Source organism: Penicillium atrosanguineum (genome assembly GCF_028827265.1).
Source record: "Penicillium atrosanguineum strain IBT 20685 chromosome Unknown utg000004l_segment0_segment0, whole genome shotgun sequence".
In the NCBI taxonomy this organism is placed as follows: Eukaryota; Fungi; Ascomycota; class Eurotiomycetes; order Eurotiales; family Aspergillaceae; genus Penicillium; species Penicillium atrosanguineum.
Window position 1 is genome coordinate 386143 of NW_026623136.1, and position 20830 is coordinate 406972.

A 20830-nucleotide genomic window follows, 5' to 3' on the forward strand; every position below is an offset into this window, starting at 1 on the left:
ATATGGGTCTGGGTCTCGGTGGGAATGTCGCTTAAAATGCCGATTGGTCGCAAGTGGAAAGGCGGTTGACTCGGCTCATCGCATTTCCATGATGCCGTAAGATTATTGTGGATTTATCTAAACCCGATTGACTTGTTTCACGCACGTGCGTCCGGTACAGACGCCTAACGGCTATATCGATGTTGACAATCACTGGTCAATCGCCGACGTACATGGTGGCTGATGCTTGTCCCGTTCTAGAAGCTCCGCCCGGTTGCCGATTCCCGTGTGGGTCTACGTCTCATTGGAAGGTGCTCATGTGCTACAATTCATCGGATCGGTCGCTTCCGACAAGAGGAAAACATAATCGTGAAATCCTAAGAGATAGCAATGTGGCCTGGCCCGTCATGTGTTCTGGGCGTATGGGAGAGATCAAGGGCTGAACACAATTAAGTATCGAGTTTGTTTGAACAAGAAAGCACATATCGCAAGGGACTGGGTGATTTGTCGAGAAAATAGCGGTCGGCAACATCGTAAGACCGATTCCTGAACTTCAACCCGTTCTCTCCGGGCTACGTGTGTAGGGATGCTCCGAGCGGGTTCGGCGCTTTGGCCCGACAAAAGGGCCTTTAAAGAGCCATATTCGGACCTCGGGACTGAAGCGAGGCAGACAGTCCTTTTGGTATCAAAAACTTTCATCACTAGGACAAAAGCCGTGAGCCACAGGCAGTTAGCTTCAATTGAATGTTGTTCCGAGAGTTGTCTTTCGGAGCCAATTGGTGGAAGTGTGGAGATGTCACTTGTTGGACCGTGCGTTTGGGGCAACCCACCGCCCACATTTCAATGTCGAGGCCGACAATCTCTAAGTACCGACAATTGAATCATGCGTATCGTGTCAATCGGTGGTCTATTGCAAGATCCATGGAGCTATGACAGTTTCCATAAGCCTTGAGAAGATAGCATACGAACATTGAATGTACATACTGGCGCTGAAATATATTTTGGTCAGCCTGCATTCCAGCAACATATGGAATTGTTGCAGAAATGTATGTTTAATTGAATTAATTGATATAGACCTTGCAAGGTCGGGAATAACTTTAAAAATTTCGAAGCCCACCAGGGCCATTTATTGATTTGAGAGAAATTAATGAGGACACGTCCTGACGCTGGTTTCTGAACTATTACTCGAGAAGCCAATGTAAATAACAGCCCACCGAATGAGATGGCAAGTCTTTGAAGTAAACTATTCATCCGAGTTCTATTGTTAATATAAAGGTAATGATTAAATCTCAAACCCATATAAGCAGCGTGCGAATTTCTTACAGATCGTTTCCATACGAAACACCAATGCCCATGTACAGCTTCCCAGGAGGCGTCGGTACGTACAGTCGACCGTTGGAGCGATGGAGAACACGCAATTATCAACTTGAAAGCTCCCGTTTAATCGATTCGAGGATATTCAACCATACGTGAAGAAACGAGAGATAGAAAAGGAGAGGGCAAGGGATAGATTAAGTGACGAAGGTGAGATTTCTAGAGCTACAATCTACTCAAGAAAGCCAAATCGCAAAGCCAATCAGGCTAAGCAATACTCACTCTTAGTCAACGCCGGATACTTGGTTCGAGACCTAATCATAGATGATGACCGTGGGTGTTTCCGGCCAACTGATCAGCGCACACAAAGCAGTTGGTCCGCGTCCTAACACCAGGTTAAGTTCCCTGCAGATTTGGTAGGGGGAAAAGCCTGAAGTCTCCATGTTGGCGATTTGTAGGGGGATTCTACATTACATAAGTAATAAACACGAAGGATAATTATATCTCCGGTCCACCACGGTATTCGTACCGACATATACATGTCTTACATGCCTCGGGGCTTTCTACATTCTTTTATCTTATATGAACACACACGGAGGCAGAACTATTCGAAATATGACTGCACTTTTTGGTTTCTTTACTTCATGATACAGTTTCAAGAAGAAAGCGATATATACCTATAGAGTATGTCTACTACGCCTTCCTGAGTCCTTGGGAATATGTATGTTGTGTGTTATTGGCGCCCGGTCTGCATTGCCAGGCACCCATCGAGCCATCCCCATTTCAATATCTACATTATCTGTTCAACAGTAATTTTTCCTATATGTTGGCTACTAAAGTGCTCCAGCTTCAGGCAAACGCGGCACAATCTCAGAGCTCAAAACTTCGAGTGATGACACATCCTTATTTGATCTTGGTATTAGCTTATGGTTGACTATACGTCATGATCTCATCTCTGACAGGTCACGATGCATGGAGATTTTGTATGGCATTCAACTAAGCTATTTTCACAAATGTTATGCTACTTTCATTCTGACTGACGCATTATTGAAAACATATAACACGACAATGAGCAGCGAGGAACATTGCAGGCTTGTAAAAGAGGTTCACTTCATAATATGCGCCTGAGTCTGTTTATAAGATTTCTAGCAAAAGATTCTAGCAAAAGAGCCAAGACACGGGACTGTTAGCTTACAGATCTTCACCGCTCTTCCAAGGATCGATTGATCTCACCGATCTCAGAAATATTGACGAGCTAGCGGGATCATCAAAGAATGCAAGATATCGATCGACACATCACTAATACTGCAAGATGACATCAAGGAAATGGAGAAGCTCTGCAAGAAAACTTGTTATTCAGAATTTCCGCCAGAGTTCTCCACGAAGCCATCAAACGGCTCACCAATCTTATAATCAGGGAGTGTACATACACCATAATTTAATATCGTAATCTGATCTACACTGCTACTTGATATCTTTTAATTTGGCGCTAAATATAGGGCTACGTATCCAGCACATGCACGTAAATAAAAGGATCGGCGATTTTTCTCTTCCGTAAGATTAAATCCCAGACTGTATGCCGTCGGGTTGACCTGTAAAGATCCTGTAGTTGATCTACTATAGCATTCCCTCGGGTATAAAGGGACTTAGGTGAACTAGACAAGTTTTACGGATCAATATATTCTGTCAGCTTATTCAATAGCTAAACTAAATTATTCGTAATGGACTATCATAGTGAGTTATACGAGATGAATAGCCCCTCTGAAACCTCTAACATTAGCTATAGATTATTTGGCGCAAGAGTATCGCTTTCCCTATGTATTAAGCATTAAGTCTTACTATTAAGTCCTGCGCTTCTAGATTGATTTCTAATGCCGCCGTGGAACAAGCCTCCGTCTTTAGTGCTGGCGAAGAGGGTGGTGAAGAGGCTATGATAGCTCATGCACCTGCTGGTGAAGTATGTTACTCCGATTATCTGTATCACTCATTATTTAATACACTTTAGCTAATTAGAGAAAATAGCATACCCAATATAGCTGCAATGGTCTTAGAAGAGCTCTTAAGAACCCTAGCGCTACTTATAAGGGCAGTGGGATATTCAAGATGGGAAATTCCCATTACACTTGCATCCACCATACTGAAACCACTATATCTGCATGTTCAGTATTAACCCAATCTTGTGGTTTCTTCTATACTATAATATACTAACAATATAGTTTAGAGTGATAGTGTGGTTGTTTATGTTACCTGCGCTATGAAAAACGAGGTGATTATTGTAGCCCACTTCAGAGACTTCAAAATTCTTGATGAAGTTACGCTCGCTGTGGCTAAATTGAGAGAGGCAGAGCTCTAGTTACTGCAAGGTAAATAGATGCATTATATTTCAAAGTCTTAGATTCAGGACAATATCTCTTCATGCGCTCCGAGCGGATTAAAAGTAATAATTGTAGAATGTATCCAGCTTTTTTTGCTATACAATGCACGGTCAAAGCCGTCAAACCACTGTAGATAAACGTTAAAAATGCTTACGTCTGATTTTTCCGAACGATCTTGTATAATACGCGGTCTAAATATGATATGCACCAAAATTATTTAGGTCTGTCTGTCGCTAGATGCGAAGGGCTAAAGCAAGATTGATTCAATTAGTACTATGCCACCAGGCCTCGGCATGGAACCGCGCAGAACCAGAACCGCTAGACGGTTCTGAGATTCTTAGAACTGTACCTACTGTAGTATTCCCTCGGTAATGGTATACCATCACACGCTTTTTATCCGTGCGTTCTTCACTAATCGTAGCGGCCGATACCCTTTATCTTCTGTTCGAAATACGAAGGTGGTCAACAAATCACGGGCATTAGACTCTGTTATCATATAATCCCTAGATGGACAATTTATATAGGGGACACACTAGCCAAGTATGATCACGTCACGAAAACGCATATAGTTCCATAAAATGCTTAATACCATCAAGGCATACTATAATCGCACGGGGCGCGCTCGGCGCACCATCTTATTAACTGCATTTTCGACGCTCACCACCCCGAAGGGTTGGCATCGGCAAAGGTGGAGCCAGCCGCGATCTGATCATACCACACCTGGCGAGTTCCCTGAGTTCCCTTCATCTCCTTATCGTCGTGCCACCCATTCGCGTAGAGTCCAACGCGGAACTGGAAATAGCGATCATCCTCGATGGTAGTGTCGATATTGTATTCCTCCAAAACCTTAGTACCATCAAACCACAACTTGTAGTATCCGGTGCCATCGGTCTGCCAATTAGCCTGGATTTCAACTCGATGCCAAGCGCCTGGGGTGACCGTAGCAAGGTTCGAGAAGGTTTGTGTCTTTTGGGCGCAGATGGTGCCCTGTTTGACACGGGAGTAAAGCTGGTTGCCTTCTAACCAGACCATGCTTGAGGGCATGAAATCATCGCAACCGGTGTCCGAGAAATCGGCAATGAATTGAGCGATGTTGTAAGTTTGCGCCGGAGAAAATTGCCAGTCTTCTTGTAGACGGAAGGCAAATCCGTAGAATCCAGTGTCTCCGCGCTTGTACACGTTGTTCTTGACGACCTCGGAATGGTATCGTCCGGTGTAACTCGAGTCGTAGATCTGGGTCATTTTCAGGGCAGTGGTCCCTTCATAGACAATGTTGGTGACCTGTTGCACAGTTCCCTTATGCTCCTTGTTTGTGGAATCCCAGCCTGAGGTTGTTCCAGTGTTGCTAAAAAGCTGAGTGGCCTGGGCTGAGAGACCAAGGGTCAACACAGCCGTGGCAAGTGATTTGGCCAGCATGATGATGCTTGGTCAATAATAAAAGCAATTGATATCTCTAATATGATTTTTAGGAAGAAGCCCAGTAGGTTGTTCTCGCTTTGTTGGAACTTTGAATGATGTGCTCCTTTAACGTGCCAAATCCCTTCATTTTAAATGTCTCCGGGGATGCCCCTGCAAGTTGAAGTTAGTCTTGGCATTTGATTTGAGAAACTCAATCTCGTAATAATGGGTTTCATGCAGTAGAAGGTGGTAATATCCACTTACACCCGGAGCTGAGGGGCTGATCACCTACATCCGAGGGTCCAACGTCTTACGTGAGAGGAAGATGTTGCTAGTCCAAGAGAATTGTTAATTAATTAGACTAGACTTGTGGCTGCTGAGATGCACAACCAAGAAAAAATGCTGATCCTGATACTAAGCATAATTTTCAAATCGTTTAATCACTTGGATTTCCTATTCTTCATACTCGCTTGCGGGGCGGGGTTGCCATCAGCTATGTACTACTTCCCAGTGGAGAAGCGGGGCCGCTCTATGTAGCTTCATAGCTTGCCTTATTCATTTTTATCACAAAGGCCCCTGATTCATATTAGGACGATAGGTGAACTAGGCCCAGTCATGACTCGACTGCCTGGTAAGAATTATGTTGCAAAGGGTGGCGCAGGAACAGGCCTCTTGGGATTAGTTTCTCACAGGATCCAATCCTGTCGTTTCCTCGCCCGAAGTAGCTTCCACTAGTCGACGTTTGCTTTGTGCAGAAATGCAACCCTCTTTGCCCCGCACCTTGAATACCTATTTTAGACTTGCATGAATCCGAGGTGTCCTGACCAGTAACCGAAATAAGCGAAATAAGCACCCGCGCTCTACTCCGGTGTTTCAGAAGCTCTCTGATTTCTTGGCACTGGGGCCGAAAATGGAAAATGCAGTTATGATCACTGTGAAGGGAATTTTAGGCGACTAGACACATCAGGATTTCGCATAATATGCAGGAGGGCTCAAGAGATACCCAGACGGTATTAGTGCCAAGACGAGTAACAACGCTGGATTCATACGCGAGTTATTCCACACCAAAACAAATACCACCCCTGCTTTTAATAATAAACACTGCTCATAGAGGCATCGTACAATCTTCCTTTGAATGCTAAAGAATGCTATCTAATATAACTATACAAGAGTGCGAATATACAAGAATGAACATGGCACAACGGGCGGCATATTACAGATGAGGCGCGTTCAATGCCATCAGACAGATCAATCCAGCGACCAGTCCCGCACACGGGAGAGTCAGGACCCAGCCACCGAATATCCAACCCAACTGTCTCCAGTTGACGGCCCCCAAGTCATAATTCATCAGCGCCACGCCCATAGAGGCTCCAGTAAGACATTGCGTCGTGGAGACAGGCAATCCAAGACGCGAAGCCAAAAGAACAGTGATAGCCGCACCAAGCTCGACACTGAACCCACGTGTCGGCGACATCTGAGTAATCTTGTTTCCAAGAGCGCGCACGATGTGATATCCATAGAACCAGAACCCGATGCCAAGGAGTAAGCCAGCGACAACAACGAACCAGACTGGGGTCGGTGCTTCTGTCTCGACGACACCGGCGTGGAATGTGCTGTATACGGCGGCCCAGGGGCCAACGGCGTTGGCGACATCGTTTGAACCATGGGCGATGGACATCATCATAGCGGAGACAACTTGACAGTATGTCCAAAGGTGCTCCACGCGGTCGTCGTATCGTTGGGCGCGGGCATGGATAGCGCGGAGGGCAGGCGAGTCATGGGTGACAACATCTCTTGTCACGCCTTGCAAAAGTAACCACTTGGTATAACCCCACCATTTTTGCGGATTGATCCAAGAAAGGTCGCGAACAGGGTCGATGAATCGCTCTGTTGGCTCGATATGCCTTTTCCGTGGCTTCATCTCCGGGATAGGCGCAGTGTCTAGTTTCTTCTCTTCGTCATCGTCCGGTCGCTCGGAATGAGATTTTGCGGTTATTTCGGGGGATGGCAGAACCGAATCGGCGTTCGTAGTTGGCTCTTGTTTAGAGAAGTCATTCTGTCCTGCCAGCACCTCGCCATGTGAGTCTTCATAATAGTTGATCACGACCGAGTCGCCCTTGCTGGGGAAATAGAGAGGTGGGTTTTCCCTCATGAGAAGAGGACCCAAGGGAACATGGTAGAACTTGACGCGTGTGTCATTCTTGACAAGACGGCGATTGAAATATGGGATGAAGAAAACATAGGCGATGAGGAGACATCCAAAGAAGACACCGATGATGATTCCAGCCGCCTTGCCTGCGCCAAACTCTTCCAGTGACGGGGCGGTGGGCGCCTCAATGACAATGAAAAGGGCCAAGATGGCACCTGTCATAGCCAAATAGAAAGGAATCAGACGCATAGCCCATTTTAACGAATCACGTCGCTCAAGGACGCTATACTTGAGTGTACCGAAGATGATGGCGGAGATTGCGGCCGCAATGAGAGGAGCGATACCCCAAGATGCGGCCACCTGCGACACACTACCCTTCTCCCAGTCCCAATTTATTGAGGCTTGAGATGCGAAGCCAACACCGATGAGAGCACCAACAACGGTCTGGGTCGTCGACACAGGGAAGCCCATGCTGGTAGCAAACATCAACCACGTTGCGCTGCCAATCTCTGCACAACCCATGGCCAGCATGAGTGCACCAGGCTTTCCCTCGAATCGGTCAATACTGATGATTCCATTCTTGATAGTATCGGTGACTCGGGAACCCATCGCGACAGCACCCACGAACTCAGTGATTGCTGCCAAGACACCGGCCGTGGCCATGTTCAGCGTCCTAGCCGCGACGGAAGTTGCATATGAGTTGGCGACATCATTAGCTCCATTCCCGAAAGCACTAAAGATGAAGGCGATCGAGGTAAGTGCAAGGATCCAATCGTACTTGGCGGTAGCGGCTGGCACCATGTTAACAGCTGCCTCGCGGAAGCGAGGAGAAAAGAGATGATTGAAAACTTGGGTGATAAAAGAAAGCTCAGACACATTTCTTAGAACTACCAATATTCTCTTTATAAGAAGAAGGAATAGCATGCCCATCGCCAAGCGCTCATCTGGGATGAAAGCCTGTTCTGTACTTGGCCTGATCCATCATCTGGGCATTCGGCCGGACATCATGAGAAGCTCATCCAATTACAAAATTACCTCCAGCATAGTGCGCTTGGCTGTTCACACTCACTGGTGGAGAAGATTGCATGACATCGAATGTCTCCTATGAAAGTAGGAAAGAGTTATCGCCGAGACTGGATGCCAAGGGCGGATTGAGCTCAGTATCCGGAGACTATAGAACCGAAAAAAAATTTCCGGGGCCAATAAAAGAAGATTAACGAGCACGTTCCTGAGAACGAACTGTCATTGCGTGAGAACCCGAATTTGTGGTCGGTGATGACTCGGCGCCAAGATCTTGGAAGACTTGGTCCGCTCGGCGGACAGCACTGCCTCGCTTGGCTGTGGTTCCGCGGTTGGTCTAGAATAAATGACGGCCCCGGGGCCGCAAGAAACCGAATAAATTTTGCCACTTTGTGAATTCGTCAAACTCGGCCACATTGAAGTTGGTCGGTATTTTGAATGCCTTGGTTGTTTTAACGTAGGTACTAGGAATGGCACTAGTTTGTTAGATTGTAAGGAAGGTAATGTACGGCCATTTGAGGATATCACCTAGCAATGATCTTCCTCTAGTTAATCATTATCTTTCTCGGTTACATTTCCACCATAAGATTCACTTTGCAGTCTAGAGTCCTGTTCTATCTTCCAAGAGGAGGGACTCGAGCTTGAGAACATAGTTGCAATCAATTCTAGGGAGTCGTCACGAATTTCGAGGTAGACTATGCTTACTAACCCCTCTCTTCCTAAATCCAACCTTAAAGTGAAGAGTGGTCATTCCAACCCTAATGGCCCAACTAATAGTTAAAATAAATGGACGAACCTTAAGCGTACCTTCCATCAGATCTCGTATTGTAGAAGCTTATAGCATAATTCGCGGATAAACAGGAATTATTCCATTCTGAAAAAAAAATGTATCGAGAATCGTTGGAAATACATACTCTATTAAATTTGTATTTTCTGATTCTCGACATAATTGTTTCGACTCCGAGTCCCTAAACGGCTTTTGTTGGGCTCGCGACGATACCCGAAAGAGGGACGCATATGGACGTCAACTTTCCGATTTCTATGACTTGCTTTATGTCGCGTGTATCGTGCATGTGACGCATAAAATCGGCGACATTGACTGCACTTTACCACCATCGTTTCCAGCGTTTAGCCACCGAGCCTTTCGCTCTCATGTTTCTAAACATCCCCCATAATTTTAACAAACGAACCAAGTGCCGGCAACTTTTGGACGGTAGAGTTCCCCAAAAAATTCATTCTGATCGACTGTGTGATTTTCTATTCATGACACGAGACCTACCATCTACGTGTCCGGCAAAACGTGAAAAGCAAAAGGAAAAGGAAAAAACATACAACAGCAGGGATTCGCTGGTGGTCACCCACCCAACTACTAACCTGCCGGCGTGTGGCTTAAGTACGGCTGAGCGGACGGGAAGCCCTGTTCTCCACACCCTATGGTCGTATGTATTTGGGTTTCTAATTCAACAGCCTATATAGAGTGGAAAAGCTATAAATGTGATCGCACAATAGGCAGAGTGTAAACTGGGTAAAAATTCCGAAGATTGCCCGAGTCCTCCCAGCGGTATAATAGCAGGTTATCCTTGACTTCTTGATCCGGCCACGTATCCATCGGGCACCTCCCTAGATATCACCCTTGCGATCCTTGTCTTCTCCTGGCCTGAGATGCTTGACCGTGATCACGTTTGCGTACGTCCAGGGACTTCGATAGGTGCTTGGATGAAGTTATGTGTTTCAATAAAGAAGGTGCCCTCGTATGGAGGAGGTCCGATGGCGTCATCAAAAATCACACGCCGGTAGACGTCTTGGAATCTCTTTTATTTAGCCATGTCAAGTTAGTATCGATCAGAGACTCCGGTTCAAGACATTGAGGATGCTATATGGTACTTGCCTTTCATGCGTCTTCTCAAGGACTAACTCCATCTAGCAGAAGGTGACTGATTCTGTCGGTAGACCATTTGCCTCCGTTTCTTCCTTCTTGTAAGTTATTCCACTCCAGTCATCGTTGTCGTTGTACAGGCCAACTACTTGTAGTCCCTGATCGGACATGATCGCAGGGATGGTTGAATTAGGTTATGAATGAAAAAATAAGATTATGCGGATCAATAAAAATATGAGAATTTATCGCGTCTGGATACACGATCAAAAATAATGATGATTTCAAGAACTCTCTCCTCCCAAGAAAAAAGGTTGACGGTTATTGATATCTCAATAATAACATGGGATACATCTCAGAGACAAGATATCATGACCTGAGGGCGTCGTAACTCGGAGGAAGAGCGAAGGAATTTGATGGATGTAGCTATCTGGGAGACAGAGATCTATAAACACATGAGCATACCTCTTTCCGTTCACAAGCACTAGAAACTATAGCCACAACGGCACGGTCCCCAGGAGGGCCCTGTGATTTTGAATGGCATTGACACTCCCTGATGAATGACCCGTCAACTTATGCTTATGGGTGAGAAAGAACAGCGGGACAAATCCTCTTGAAAGACAGAAGTGAGGCCTATTGTCCACATTTATGGCCTTTCCACTCAATATACTCCGTTGAATTGAAAACCCAAATACATACGACCATAGGGTGTGGAGAACAGGGCTTCCCGTCCGCTCAGCCGTACTTAAGCCACACGCCGGCAGGTTAGTAGTTGGGTGGGTGACCACCAGCGAATCCCTGCTGTTGTATGTTTTTTTGAGCTTTTTTGATCCGTTAGGTCGTCCTTGCCGCCCTGTCTTTCACCCGAATGCCCTGCACTTTCTAGATAGCTTGTAGTTTCTTATTTTCTTCCTTCTCCATAGCTTCAAATTATTGCTTTCATCTCTTCTATCGATATTGAGGGTCGGCTGTAGGCTCGCCGAGGATATCCTTCTCGGTAAATGTTCGGATGTTGAACACGTTTCAAAAAACTTCTTGGCTAGAATATTGCAGGTGGTCACGCTGTTTGATGTCGAATCTGTTCATAATGAAAGCCTTGACCACCATCGGGGCTTGCAGGAGAGTGTTGTATTGAAGGCCATCCCTGACTTCGGAGAAGTCACGGGCCAATCCAGATCTCTTCCACAGTAAGGGTAAAGCGTTGCTTTTGAAGTCGTCAGGTTTTTCTCTTCTCAAAGTCGAAACTGTTTGTAGTCTAGATAGCCTACTTCTCCCACAGCACTCTTTTAGTCGAGACAATCGGAAATTTTAAAAAAGTCTGGTCAACGGAAGGAGACTGGCATTTCCAGTGTACGTGACAGTTCCTGTAATTTGTCGAATCAACTGTATCGTTGATATCAGGTCTCCCGGCATTACAACATATCCAATCATGACGAGGTCCAGGTCCAACTAGATGTATTGATGGGCAATCTCGTAGTAGAGCACTTTAGGGCAGCGAGGCCCTTTAATCCAGTCGTAAAACTGCGTCCAGCAGACACCAACATTCCATCAACCACGACCAGACGGTCTAGCTAGCCTTCTCTGTTAGCCACCAGGTGGGCAAACCTGCGTACGTCAAACGTTTCTAGACCCACTGCATTGCACATTGGGTCGAGAAAAATAGCACGGGCATTTTTTCTCTCTGTAGTCTCAATCAAACTTTGTGGATCAAAACTCTACGGTCACCACAGACAAATAATTCTGGATGTGAAATGACGAAACGATTTCAAGTAGATTTAAGGAGAAATTGCCACGACATCGCCATGTTTGAGCTGCTAGGCTATGTACTGCTGGATGACGGTGAATGCGGCCATGCCACTAGACATCAATAGAAGCTTGGGGTTTTGGTTCAAATCTAGCTGCAGTGAATCGAGCAATTTTTGTTCATGGTCCCGCACGTCCAGCGATGCGAAGTGGTCATAATTCACACCCTTAGACTGGCAGTAGGACGGATCGAAAAATCGAGATATTTTACACCCATTATACACAGGGCAAGCACGCTCGGAGAATGATCCTAGGGTAGATTGAAACTGTGCAAGAGCCCTGTACCGTTCTTTGATCTGCCAGATTTCCAACTGGTTTTCTGACCCGTTGGTTGGCGGGTCGCTGCCATTTGAGTGCATCAAAACCACTTCAAACATGGCACTTAGCTTCAGGAGCTTTTCATAGTCGTCCAGGAAAATCGACTCGGTTCATTCATATGTCTATGTCTACTATCATCTCAGAAGAATGGTCTCAGAAATTGAAGACCAGAACAGGGAAGTACCGAGTTAGTAGTTTTTCGTAATGTTAGGAATGCTGGCCTGAGGTCTTGTGCGGAGGAATGAAAGTACCTGCCTTCCGACCATTCATTCATTGGATACTAAAGATACTAAAGATACGAAAGAAACAAAGAGAAGAAAGCGATAGATTGAAGCTATGAAGAAGGAAAAAGAGAAGAAGCTACAATCTATTTAAGAAGAAAGCTAGAAGGCAAAGGCGGTGAGACTACACATACATTGATGAAGACGCTGTGAACCTTATCTGGTTAAACTTGAAAACGATTCCCAAGATTTTTAGGTGGCAAAATAAATCGTAAGATCTGTGGTGTCCCCGATCTGCCTTTGCCAAATAAGGTTTCTTGGCGCTCGCACTCTCGCACTCTCGTATTCTCGTATTCTCGCATTCTCGTATCCACGTATCTTCGCATTCCCGTATTTTCTTCATGTCCCAACGTTGGAGTAAAATGAAAATTTGAATTTATGCGGTCCATCTCCGTCGCTGTCCAAAATGTAAGGAGTACATAATTAAAGTGTTCGATCCAATAAGTCAAACTTATACTTACAGCTTCACTCTCTTCCAACGCCTCCAAAACGTTTAAAATGTCTGCTACCTCTAATGATGGCGGGGTTGATTACGCTCTTTATCGGTATACACCGTCCATCTCTGCAGCAGCAGTCTTTGCTGGAATTTTTCTTATTCTTTCTATTTTCTATTTGATTCGGCTGGTCCGAAATCGCACCTACTTTTTCATCCCTTTCATTGTTGGATTACTATGTGAGATCAAAAGCATCTGGCCCGTACTCGAGAAACGATTGTCTAACACGTGTGCTTTACAGTTGAATGCGCCGGTTATATCGCTCGCATCTTCTCACACTTCAATACGACTGCACTTGGTCCATATATCGTTCAAACAATGTTGATCCTGGTCGCACCCCCGCTCTTTGCTGCTTCTGTCTACATGACCCTCGGTCGTGTTGTGATTAAACTCAATGCAGAAGACAAATCGATCGTTCCAGTCCGGTTTCTCACCAAATTATTCGTGGTTGGGGATGTAATTTCATTCCTTTTGCAATGTGGAGGTATGATAAAATAATGGCTTATTGATCTTGACTATATTGAGGTACTGATTGCCCATAGGCGGCGGTTATATGGCTGCTGGAACTTTATCTGCGATGGACACGGGTGCCAACATTGTAGTTGGTGGCTTGGTTGTTCAGCTTCTCTTCTTCGGTTTTTTCGTTATTGTTTCCGCTGTGTTCCACTGGCGGGTCGTCAAGAAGCAACCGCGATACAGTCATATCTCCAGTGAGCAGTCGCATAGGCCCACGACTCGAATGGCATGGGAAGCTATCATGTGGGCACTTTATGCGGCCTGTTTGCTTATATTAGTCCGGTCTGTCTTTCGAGTCGTGGAATTCGTTGAGGGCAACAATGGCTTCATCATGCGCAGGGAGTATCTCTTATATATTTTTGATGCTTGCCTTATGGCATTGACTGGAGGTTTGTTGATCTTTATCTACCCCGGATCTTTCTTGTCCAAAAGTGGCAACAAGAGGGATAGTGAGCTTCAACTCGTCGCTACGGAGGAAGGACTCGCTCGTGCAGAGTCAATTTCCAAGGGCCGAGCGAATTGAAACATACACACACTCGATTTTTTTTTGTCATTCACTTTGTCCTGAGGATTCATCACCATGTAGATTTACTTCGCCTGAATTTATACAAACTTTTCAATGAATTCTTAAAGCAGCTCAGTTATCACAAACGCCAGTGAGCGATTGTTCAATGCGCTTGATGACACACAGGAATGTCACTCCGTCACACCTTGAAGGTTGGAACACATATTTAGTCAGTACATTTCACGCGAAGAGAGAAAAAAAAAGACCCTCAAAATATGAATGGCAATACATCTGCCTGGAATCCTTGCGCTCCGCAAGAATCTTAAATAGAGTTGCGGCAGAATTTTACCACCTTGAGGTGAGAGCCGCATCTTCCAGCCACATCACCCCAACTTACATTCTTCACACACAGCCTAGGGGTCGAACTCCAACCAGCTTGAAAAATATCTAGCTCAGAACGACGACCTCCTGTCTATTTCAATTATCTGGGAGTCGACGATGTCCCGTGACGGGCTTCACGAAGCTAAAGACCCCTTGTCAGCGTCCATGTCAAGCTCACGAACGCGTCCAAAATATCGGATCAGCCACACCAAATCACGAAACGGCTGTTTCCAGTGTAAAAATCGCCGTGTAAAGGTATCTAAAACATCTTCAAACTCCATACTCCTCTCGACAAGTACTGATTGCGCCAGTGTGATGAAGAACGACCAATCTGTGGTGCCTGCTCCATCCGTGGAAATGAATGCGCATTTCCACATCCACAAGAGACACGTGACCAGAAACAAAGACGACATCTTCCTTGTCATGTCTCAACGCGGCAGGGTGAGGGTCAACCGACCATTCCGCTAGATTCGCGTAGACCGCCAATCTATCCGCTAGATTTCAATATGCCTGGTGCCCGGGCACCTAATCTTGATCTCAAGTCCAGCGCTTTAAACCTGCATGACCTAAACCTCCTCCAGCATTACATTCTGCATACCTCAAAGAACTTCAGTCTCAATTCTCGCAAGAGCTTTATATGGGAGCGGATCATTCCCGAGATCGCTGCCAAGAACGTCTTTCTTATGCACTTGCTCCTCGCAGTATCTGGCCTGAATTTGTTGACAGCTCAAACCCCTGACAAGCGAACCTCTTTGACCTTAGACTCAACCGAACTTCGAACTCTGGTCGAGCATCATCAAAAGGGGTTACAGGGCCTCCAAGAAAGATTAGCCTCTATCGAGGAGACAAATGCGGAGGTGTTATTTGCTGGTTCGATGTTGATCGTTGCCTTTGCATTTGGTTCGCTCCGAGCTCAGAACTTGGAGTTTCTTGCTCAGCCATCCCAAAATACCTCTCCTAGAGACTATACTTTTCCGGGCCATTCAAGTTCCTTCGGAAAGCCCCATATACAATGGCTGCGACTGGTACGCGGTGTCAGCTCCATTGCCAGGCATTCTTGGAAGGCCCTCAAAATAAGTCGATTGAGACCACTGTTATTATTCAGCAATTCCAACGAAGACTGGAGGCTACTAGGTCCTGGTCCGCTACCGACCAGCGTGTCACCTGGGTGTGCGCGATCGGAAAAGCTTTCGTTATTTGCAACAGGTGCCACTCGGGCCATTTTGGGCTTGCGAATTTTTTGGAGGACTCTTAAAGTCGCGAGACTTGATACCGATAGCCTAGCTCCATCGCCGACGTCAAGCACCAGCCCCGATATCAACGGAGATCCCGAGAGAGATGAATTTTTTACAAGCCAAGAGCAGGCAATTTCGGTTGTTGAGCAGATGTATCAACGGATCATCTATGTGCTCCAGCTAGAACGAATCGAGCCTTGTTCATCAACTCGTGACATTCAAGCCGAACTAGAAGATGCGGCTATTACTTCTTGGCCACATTTACTTCCTGAAACTTTCGTCTCGTCATTGGACTCGGAAGGTAGTCCAGACATACCTACCGGACTATCCTTTATCATTCTTGCGCATCTATACTTGCTTCTTACACTACTACATGAGCTCTGGTACCTTGGTGAAAACTTCGCCGTGGAAATAAGAAAGATCCATAAATTGGTAGCGGATCTCGGCGATCCCGAATTATTTAGTTTGATGGAATGGCCGATGAACGTCGTGAACTCTAAATCGGATGGATCTTGATAGAGTGTCATAGAACTCATCATTCCTCTCCTGTCTCTGAAGGCGTATCTGAAATAACTTTTCCTTGGTACACGGGGTACATCACTGCAAGAATCGGTCTATTTCTAACTGCACGTAGCGCGGTAATTGTAATATTTGATTATAAATTATTTATTGCTCTTGATGAAGCTTGTCGGCCAACACAAATCTTCCAAACTTCGCGGCGAGAATGATACAATGTGCCACTTAGTTCATACGGAGGACACTTGAGTGAAAAGTAATCGGGCTCTCAGCTCAAAGATTGGCACTTGCGACTCCGAGATATGCGACCATGGATTGAAACTTCATGCTCGTATTGCTTCGTTACGCTTCATTTTCCGAAATTATCCTCCGGCTCAAGCGATAGGCTAAGCATTTGTGCTCTCGGGCTACTATCATTAGAAGTCAGTTATATCTACGGTCAAGGAAACGTAGCATAGCAGAAATCCCAATTAACAGACTCTTCCTGGCTATAGCCGATTCAATGGCTGATCCAAACTTAGGCGCACTTGGAGTACGCCTGGGGTCTTCTTCCTCGCCAAGGGCAGTGAAACGCGCTGGCAATTCAGGTTTTTTTCTGGTCACTATCCCCACTATCAACACTATAGATACATTTTTTCTGATTCCTCCTTCTTCTCCAGACTTTGGCCCAAATACCCATTCACGCCGCCCCAATACCATTATGAAGAAGGAAGGAGGAAAAGAGAGAGATGTAGATTCTAGAGATGGAAGCTATGGAACTAGATCTATCATGGAGGCTGAGGCAAGGGATGCGGTGAAGAGGGGCAGAACCCCATTCACTGCGAACAAATCATAATGCGACCTCCTCCGCGCCTTTCTAATAGAGCCCGATGTCTCACCAGGGACGAGTCTTTGTCTCCATGACTCGGGGAAACTCGTTTTAAAGTCCACAGATTCCAATGGATATCGAGAAAAAACCGAAAACTCAATTTTGGAGGCTCCTTTGGATTTTCTTCTCGGGAAGGCTGTATATGAGTTCAATGCGTAACGATGAAACGATATTAGATTTCAAAACTCTACATGGCATTTAATCCTCGAGCTTTTGTTCGATGTTAAGGCTAAGCCAATGGGACCGTATACGGTACCAAGTAAGTAGGTTGGGCTGATCTTCTCAGAACGTGGAGCATCCGAGCGGCATAGCTGGCTCTAAGGATTGCTAGCTGTTTCCCTGGTCAGTTACCGTCAGTTAAGCAGACGCTCGGCTAGGTAGACTTAGCAAACTCATTATTGCTATAGTAGAAAGACAAATTATATTCAAGAATGTCGCGTCAGCATTGTGATTATTCTTTGCTATTCGGGCGCGCTCTATGCGCGGGCCTGGTTCATCACTGGCTACTTCCTTCATGGCCTTTCCTGGCTCGAATCGCAGGGGCCGATAGCAACAGATGAGATATTGCCACGACACGCTGATCCTTGTTTCAGCACCGGCTGAGCCGTTCTGCATAAACAGCGCCAATGAGGCAGCCAATAGAGGACGGCTTGCCTAGGATGTCGTGCACCGCCCCAACAACAGCCATAGCCCCGCCCGTTAGGCAACACCAATTTTGAACCCTCAAAACTGTCCTCCATTCTCCTTGTAAGATTTGGGTAGAAGGCAACCAGCGGTGACCAGACTCGAGTCAGGTAGAGCCTCAACGGTATACTCTAATTGCAGACCGCGGCAACCGCAACTTCAATGACGATACTCCAAATGTCTCCGGCTATGATGTCCCCGTGCGCATCTCGCGCGGTATCGCTGAAATCCTACAAGAACACGACTATTGTGAACCTGGATCACCGATGCCTTTTGGGATAGCCCGGGGTATTTTCAGGCAATATGACAAAGACTTCAAACAAATCAAACAAACGGTCGCTCAATCCAAGTGTTCCAAACACGCTGGCAGAAGGCAACCTAAATGGTTCGCAAAATCGAGGAGATTTGCACATCTCGAAGAGCCTGAATTTGAACTATCGAGCAGGATGTTAGGGAGCTTGAAATTCATGCCACTTCCCTGTCTAAGTTTGCTCAATGTGCTTATGGGCCTCTTTCGCATTTCAAAACTGAGAAGTTGCGTGAGAACCTTACTAAGGCACTGTTAAGCTTAAATTTGTGTTTATCATGACTTACTGGTAGCGATCTCGGGTCCTCACATCCAGATAAACTAAATAATGGTTTCCAGATATTACCCGAAGCACACGTCTACATTCATCTAATCACACTGCATGTCTGACAAGGGTTCCAGGCTTCTTGAGCAGCGGTCAGCCTAACATGGAACCCCCCATCGAGCACTGCTCTCACCAGCCACCGCCACATTGTCATTGGAAAAAGATCTCCAAACCTGGAACCTACCACTTTCAGCAGCTCGTCCTCACCGCCAATTTGGGGTGCGTCACCCGGGCTACCTCAAGTCCTGGGCTCACTCATTCCATGCAGAACGGTCTATCATTGCTAGAGACATGCTTGGCACAAATTTAATCTTCCAGGGCTCAAATTGGTGCTTGCTGGAACTTTTAGGTCTTTCAAAATATTACAATAGACTAGGAGTTGATGAGGTTCAAGAATTTGGAGTGCCGAGGTTATTAATGAGGTCTTGCTAGTTTTGTCTGGCAGATTCCAGTTCTTCGCCGATCGAAACGCTTTTGAAGCTCATGGTTACAGAATTTACCTATCTATGAAGCAAGAATCACAATCTGGTTCGCCATTTGAGCTGCTTCCATCAAAGGTTTTTCGGGAACAGCCGCCCCACGTGTTTACCAGCTTATGCTATGAAATGCCAACTCATACTTCAACGTCACATTTCCGCAAGTAGGCTGTGGGTCTCGCCTGATAGAATTATCTGTATGTAAAAGGAAGGCAACAAATTGAATTCTGGAGAAATCTCCGCTAACGATAACACGTTCACCGCTAGCGACTACAATGCTCTCAGCTTCAAAGCCATGTCAGGTAAGTGATTCTGGGTGCAAAACACGTGGATCCCTCCCTCAGTGGTTCCTCGAAATTTTATCTTAACTTCATTTGCTTCGTGGTTTGCTGCGCCGTTTCCGATGCCGTTTTTGTTGTTCCAATTTCGATGACCGACTTCACAGCCTCTAATGACACCCCGGGATTGAATTGTTCGGCTGCGCCACCCCTTGGGCGTTTTTTTCGTTGTGGCTTAAGGGCTCCGGGGTCGGACCCAAGCTAGGTAATTGATATTGTTACAATTAATTTATTACTTTCTTTTCCCTTTATCTGTGATTCTCTTTTTCTTCAATAACACCAGATCCCCGCATCCCTTGCCTCGGTAATTCAGTCATTCTTTAGACTCGGTAGAATTTTATCTTTCATATCTCTCTGGTCTCTGCTTCTCTCCTTTCTACCACCGCCTCGCCATGGGTCACTCTACTCGTCGAGTCAATTCATCTAGCAGGAACACCGAGGTCAATGACTTGGATTGGATGATTCAGTCAGGACACTCTATAATCTCCGATGACTTTGTATCCGATCTCTTTCCAAGCTCACATCCAACAGGCTGGTCCACCGACGCAACGAGAGCACCGCCCCTGCAAGCTCAAACGATGTCTCCCTCTATCGGTCAACCTTATTCTAGTCAGGCTTCTCCACCCACCGGCCCATCCCGACGCCCTCCATTCCAACACGGAATCGTTGTAGATCACCTAACGCCTCGAGTGGGATCTTTCCCAGGACGCAATCCTTTTCAAGGACAAGAAACCTTCCCACATCACACAAGTTCACCCGAACAAATCACCCGAACGTAGCATGAATTTTTCTCTTTCAACAGCTCTGAAAGTCATCCTCCCTTTGCCGGCCTCACGGCAAACGACCCCAACACTACCGAAAGTGCACCTCGTGGTCGTGGGCAAAGAGGCAGAAATTCCGGGTATGCTCTTGATGTATCTCTTATCTTTACCATCCTTAACGACTGACTCTTACTCAGGGGCAACTTTCCTGAACCAGTCTCATGTCTTTGGGATGGATGTACATACCCAAACCCCTTTACCAGAGATGGGTCTCTATGGCGGCACATAAAAGCACAGCACATCTTTCGAGAACATCACAAATGTCCTTGGTGTGAAAAGACTTTTGGAATGGGGCGAAGGGATAGATTGCGGAATCATGTGGCGGTGGTTCATGGTGTTCGAATGGCGTCCAGATGACAGACTCCTCCGTTTCTCGGATGGGGAGAAGTAACGAAATGTGTTCGCTTGCTGGAAGACAATTGACGCGACACGATGTTATTTCCTGACTTCGTTTGTCTATTGCGGTTGTTTTAATCATTCACTTCGGGCTGGTGTAAGCAGATATAACGTTATAGAGAAAGGGAAGCTTCACGGCGATGGAGTATGGAGTAACCTTACCCCAGGTTTAACGCTCTTGCAATTGAAGTTTCCAGCGAAACATTTTGGTTTATGAATTATCCTGCGCGAAGAGATATAGGACACGAAGCGAATATTGAAAGTAGTAGCAGGCTGAAGGAAAGCGGTTCAATGCGAGTGCGAGATGATAAGGACACTAGGCGTGAGTGCCACTGCAGCGTCCTTTGGCTTACCTGTATCTTCGTCTACGACGGTAAATAAATCAACCACGGCTGCATGCACCACCACATCGGCTTTTTACCTGCACGAAATATTCGATGCAAGGGCATTCCCCACAA

The 20830-nt window shown here is 46.0% G+C and overlaps 5 protein-coding genes across 5 annotated transcripts; 3 read left to right on the top strand and 2 right to left on the bottom strand.

The window, feature by feature from the left end:
* Nucleotides 1–3014: 3014 nt before the first annotated feature.
* Nucleotides 3015–3646, top strand: N7443_005450 (uncharacterized protein; the record flags this gene model as incomplete). The annotated part of the gene is made up of 3 exons (XM_056885506.1): nucleotides 3015–3027; nucleotides 3120–3250; nucleotides 3515–3646. 3 exons carry the CDS (start codon nucleotides 3015–3017, stop codon nucleotides 3644–3646), a joined length of 276 nt encoding a protein of 91 aa, XP_056740954.1.
* Nucleotides 3647–4325: 679 nt separating this feature from the next.
* Nucleotides 4326–5084, bottom strand: N7443_005451 (polysaccharide lyase family 20 protein; the record flags this gene model as incomplete). The annotated part of the gene is made up of 1 exon (XM_056885507.1): nucleotides 4326–5084. The coding sequence occupies one exon, from the start codon at nucleotides 5082–5084 to the stop codon at nucleotides 4326–4328; it is 759 nt and encodes a 252-aa protein (XP_056740955.1).
* A 1195-nt stretch (nucleotides 5085–6279) lies between these two features.
* On the bottom strand, nucleotides 6280–8016 carry N7443_005452 (inorganic phosphate transporter; the record flags this gene model as incomplete). Its single annotated transcript, XM_056885508.1, has 1 exon — nucleotides 6280–8016. The coding sequence occupies one exon, from the start codon at nucleotides 8014–8016 to the stop codon at nucleotides 6280–6282; it is 1737 nt and encodes a 578-aa protein (XP_056740956.1).
* Nucleotides 8017–13008: 4992 nt separating this feature from the next.
* N7443_005453 (RTA1 domain-containing protein) lies at nucleotides 13009–14043 on the top strand (the record flags this gene model as incomplete). The annotated part of the gene is made up of 3 exons (XM_056885509.1): nucleotides 13009–13183; nucleotides 13246–13488; nucleotides 13547–14043. 3 exons carry the CDS (start codon nucleotides 13009–13011, stop codon nucleotides 14041–14043), a joined length of 915 nt encoding a protein of 304 aa, XP_056740957.1.
* An 869-nt stretch (nucleotides 14044–14912) lies between these two features.
* On the top strand, nucleotides 14913–16157 carry N7443_005454 (uncharacterized protein; the record flags this gene model as incomplete). Its single annotated transcript, XM_056885510.1, has 1 exon — nucleotides 14913–16157. The coding sequence occupies one exon, from the start codon at nucleotides 14913–14915 to the stop codon at nucleotides 16155–16157; it is 1245 nt and encodes a 414-aa protein (XP_056740958.1).
* Nucleotides 16158–20830: the final 4673 nt, after the last annotated feature.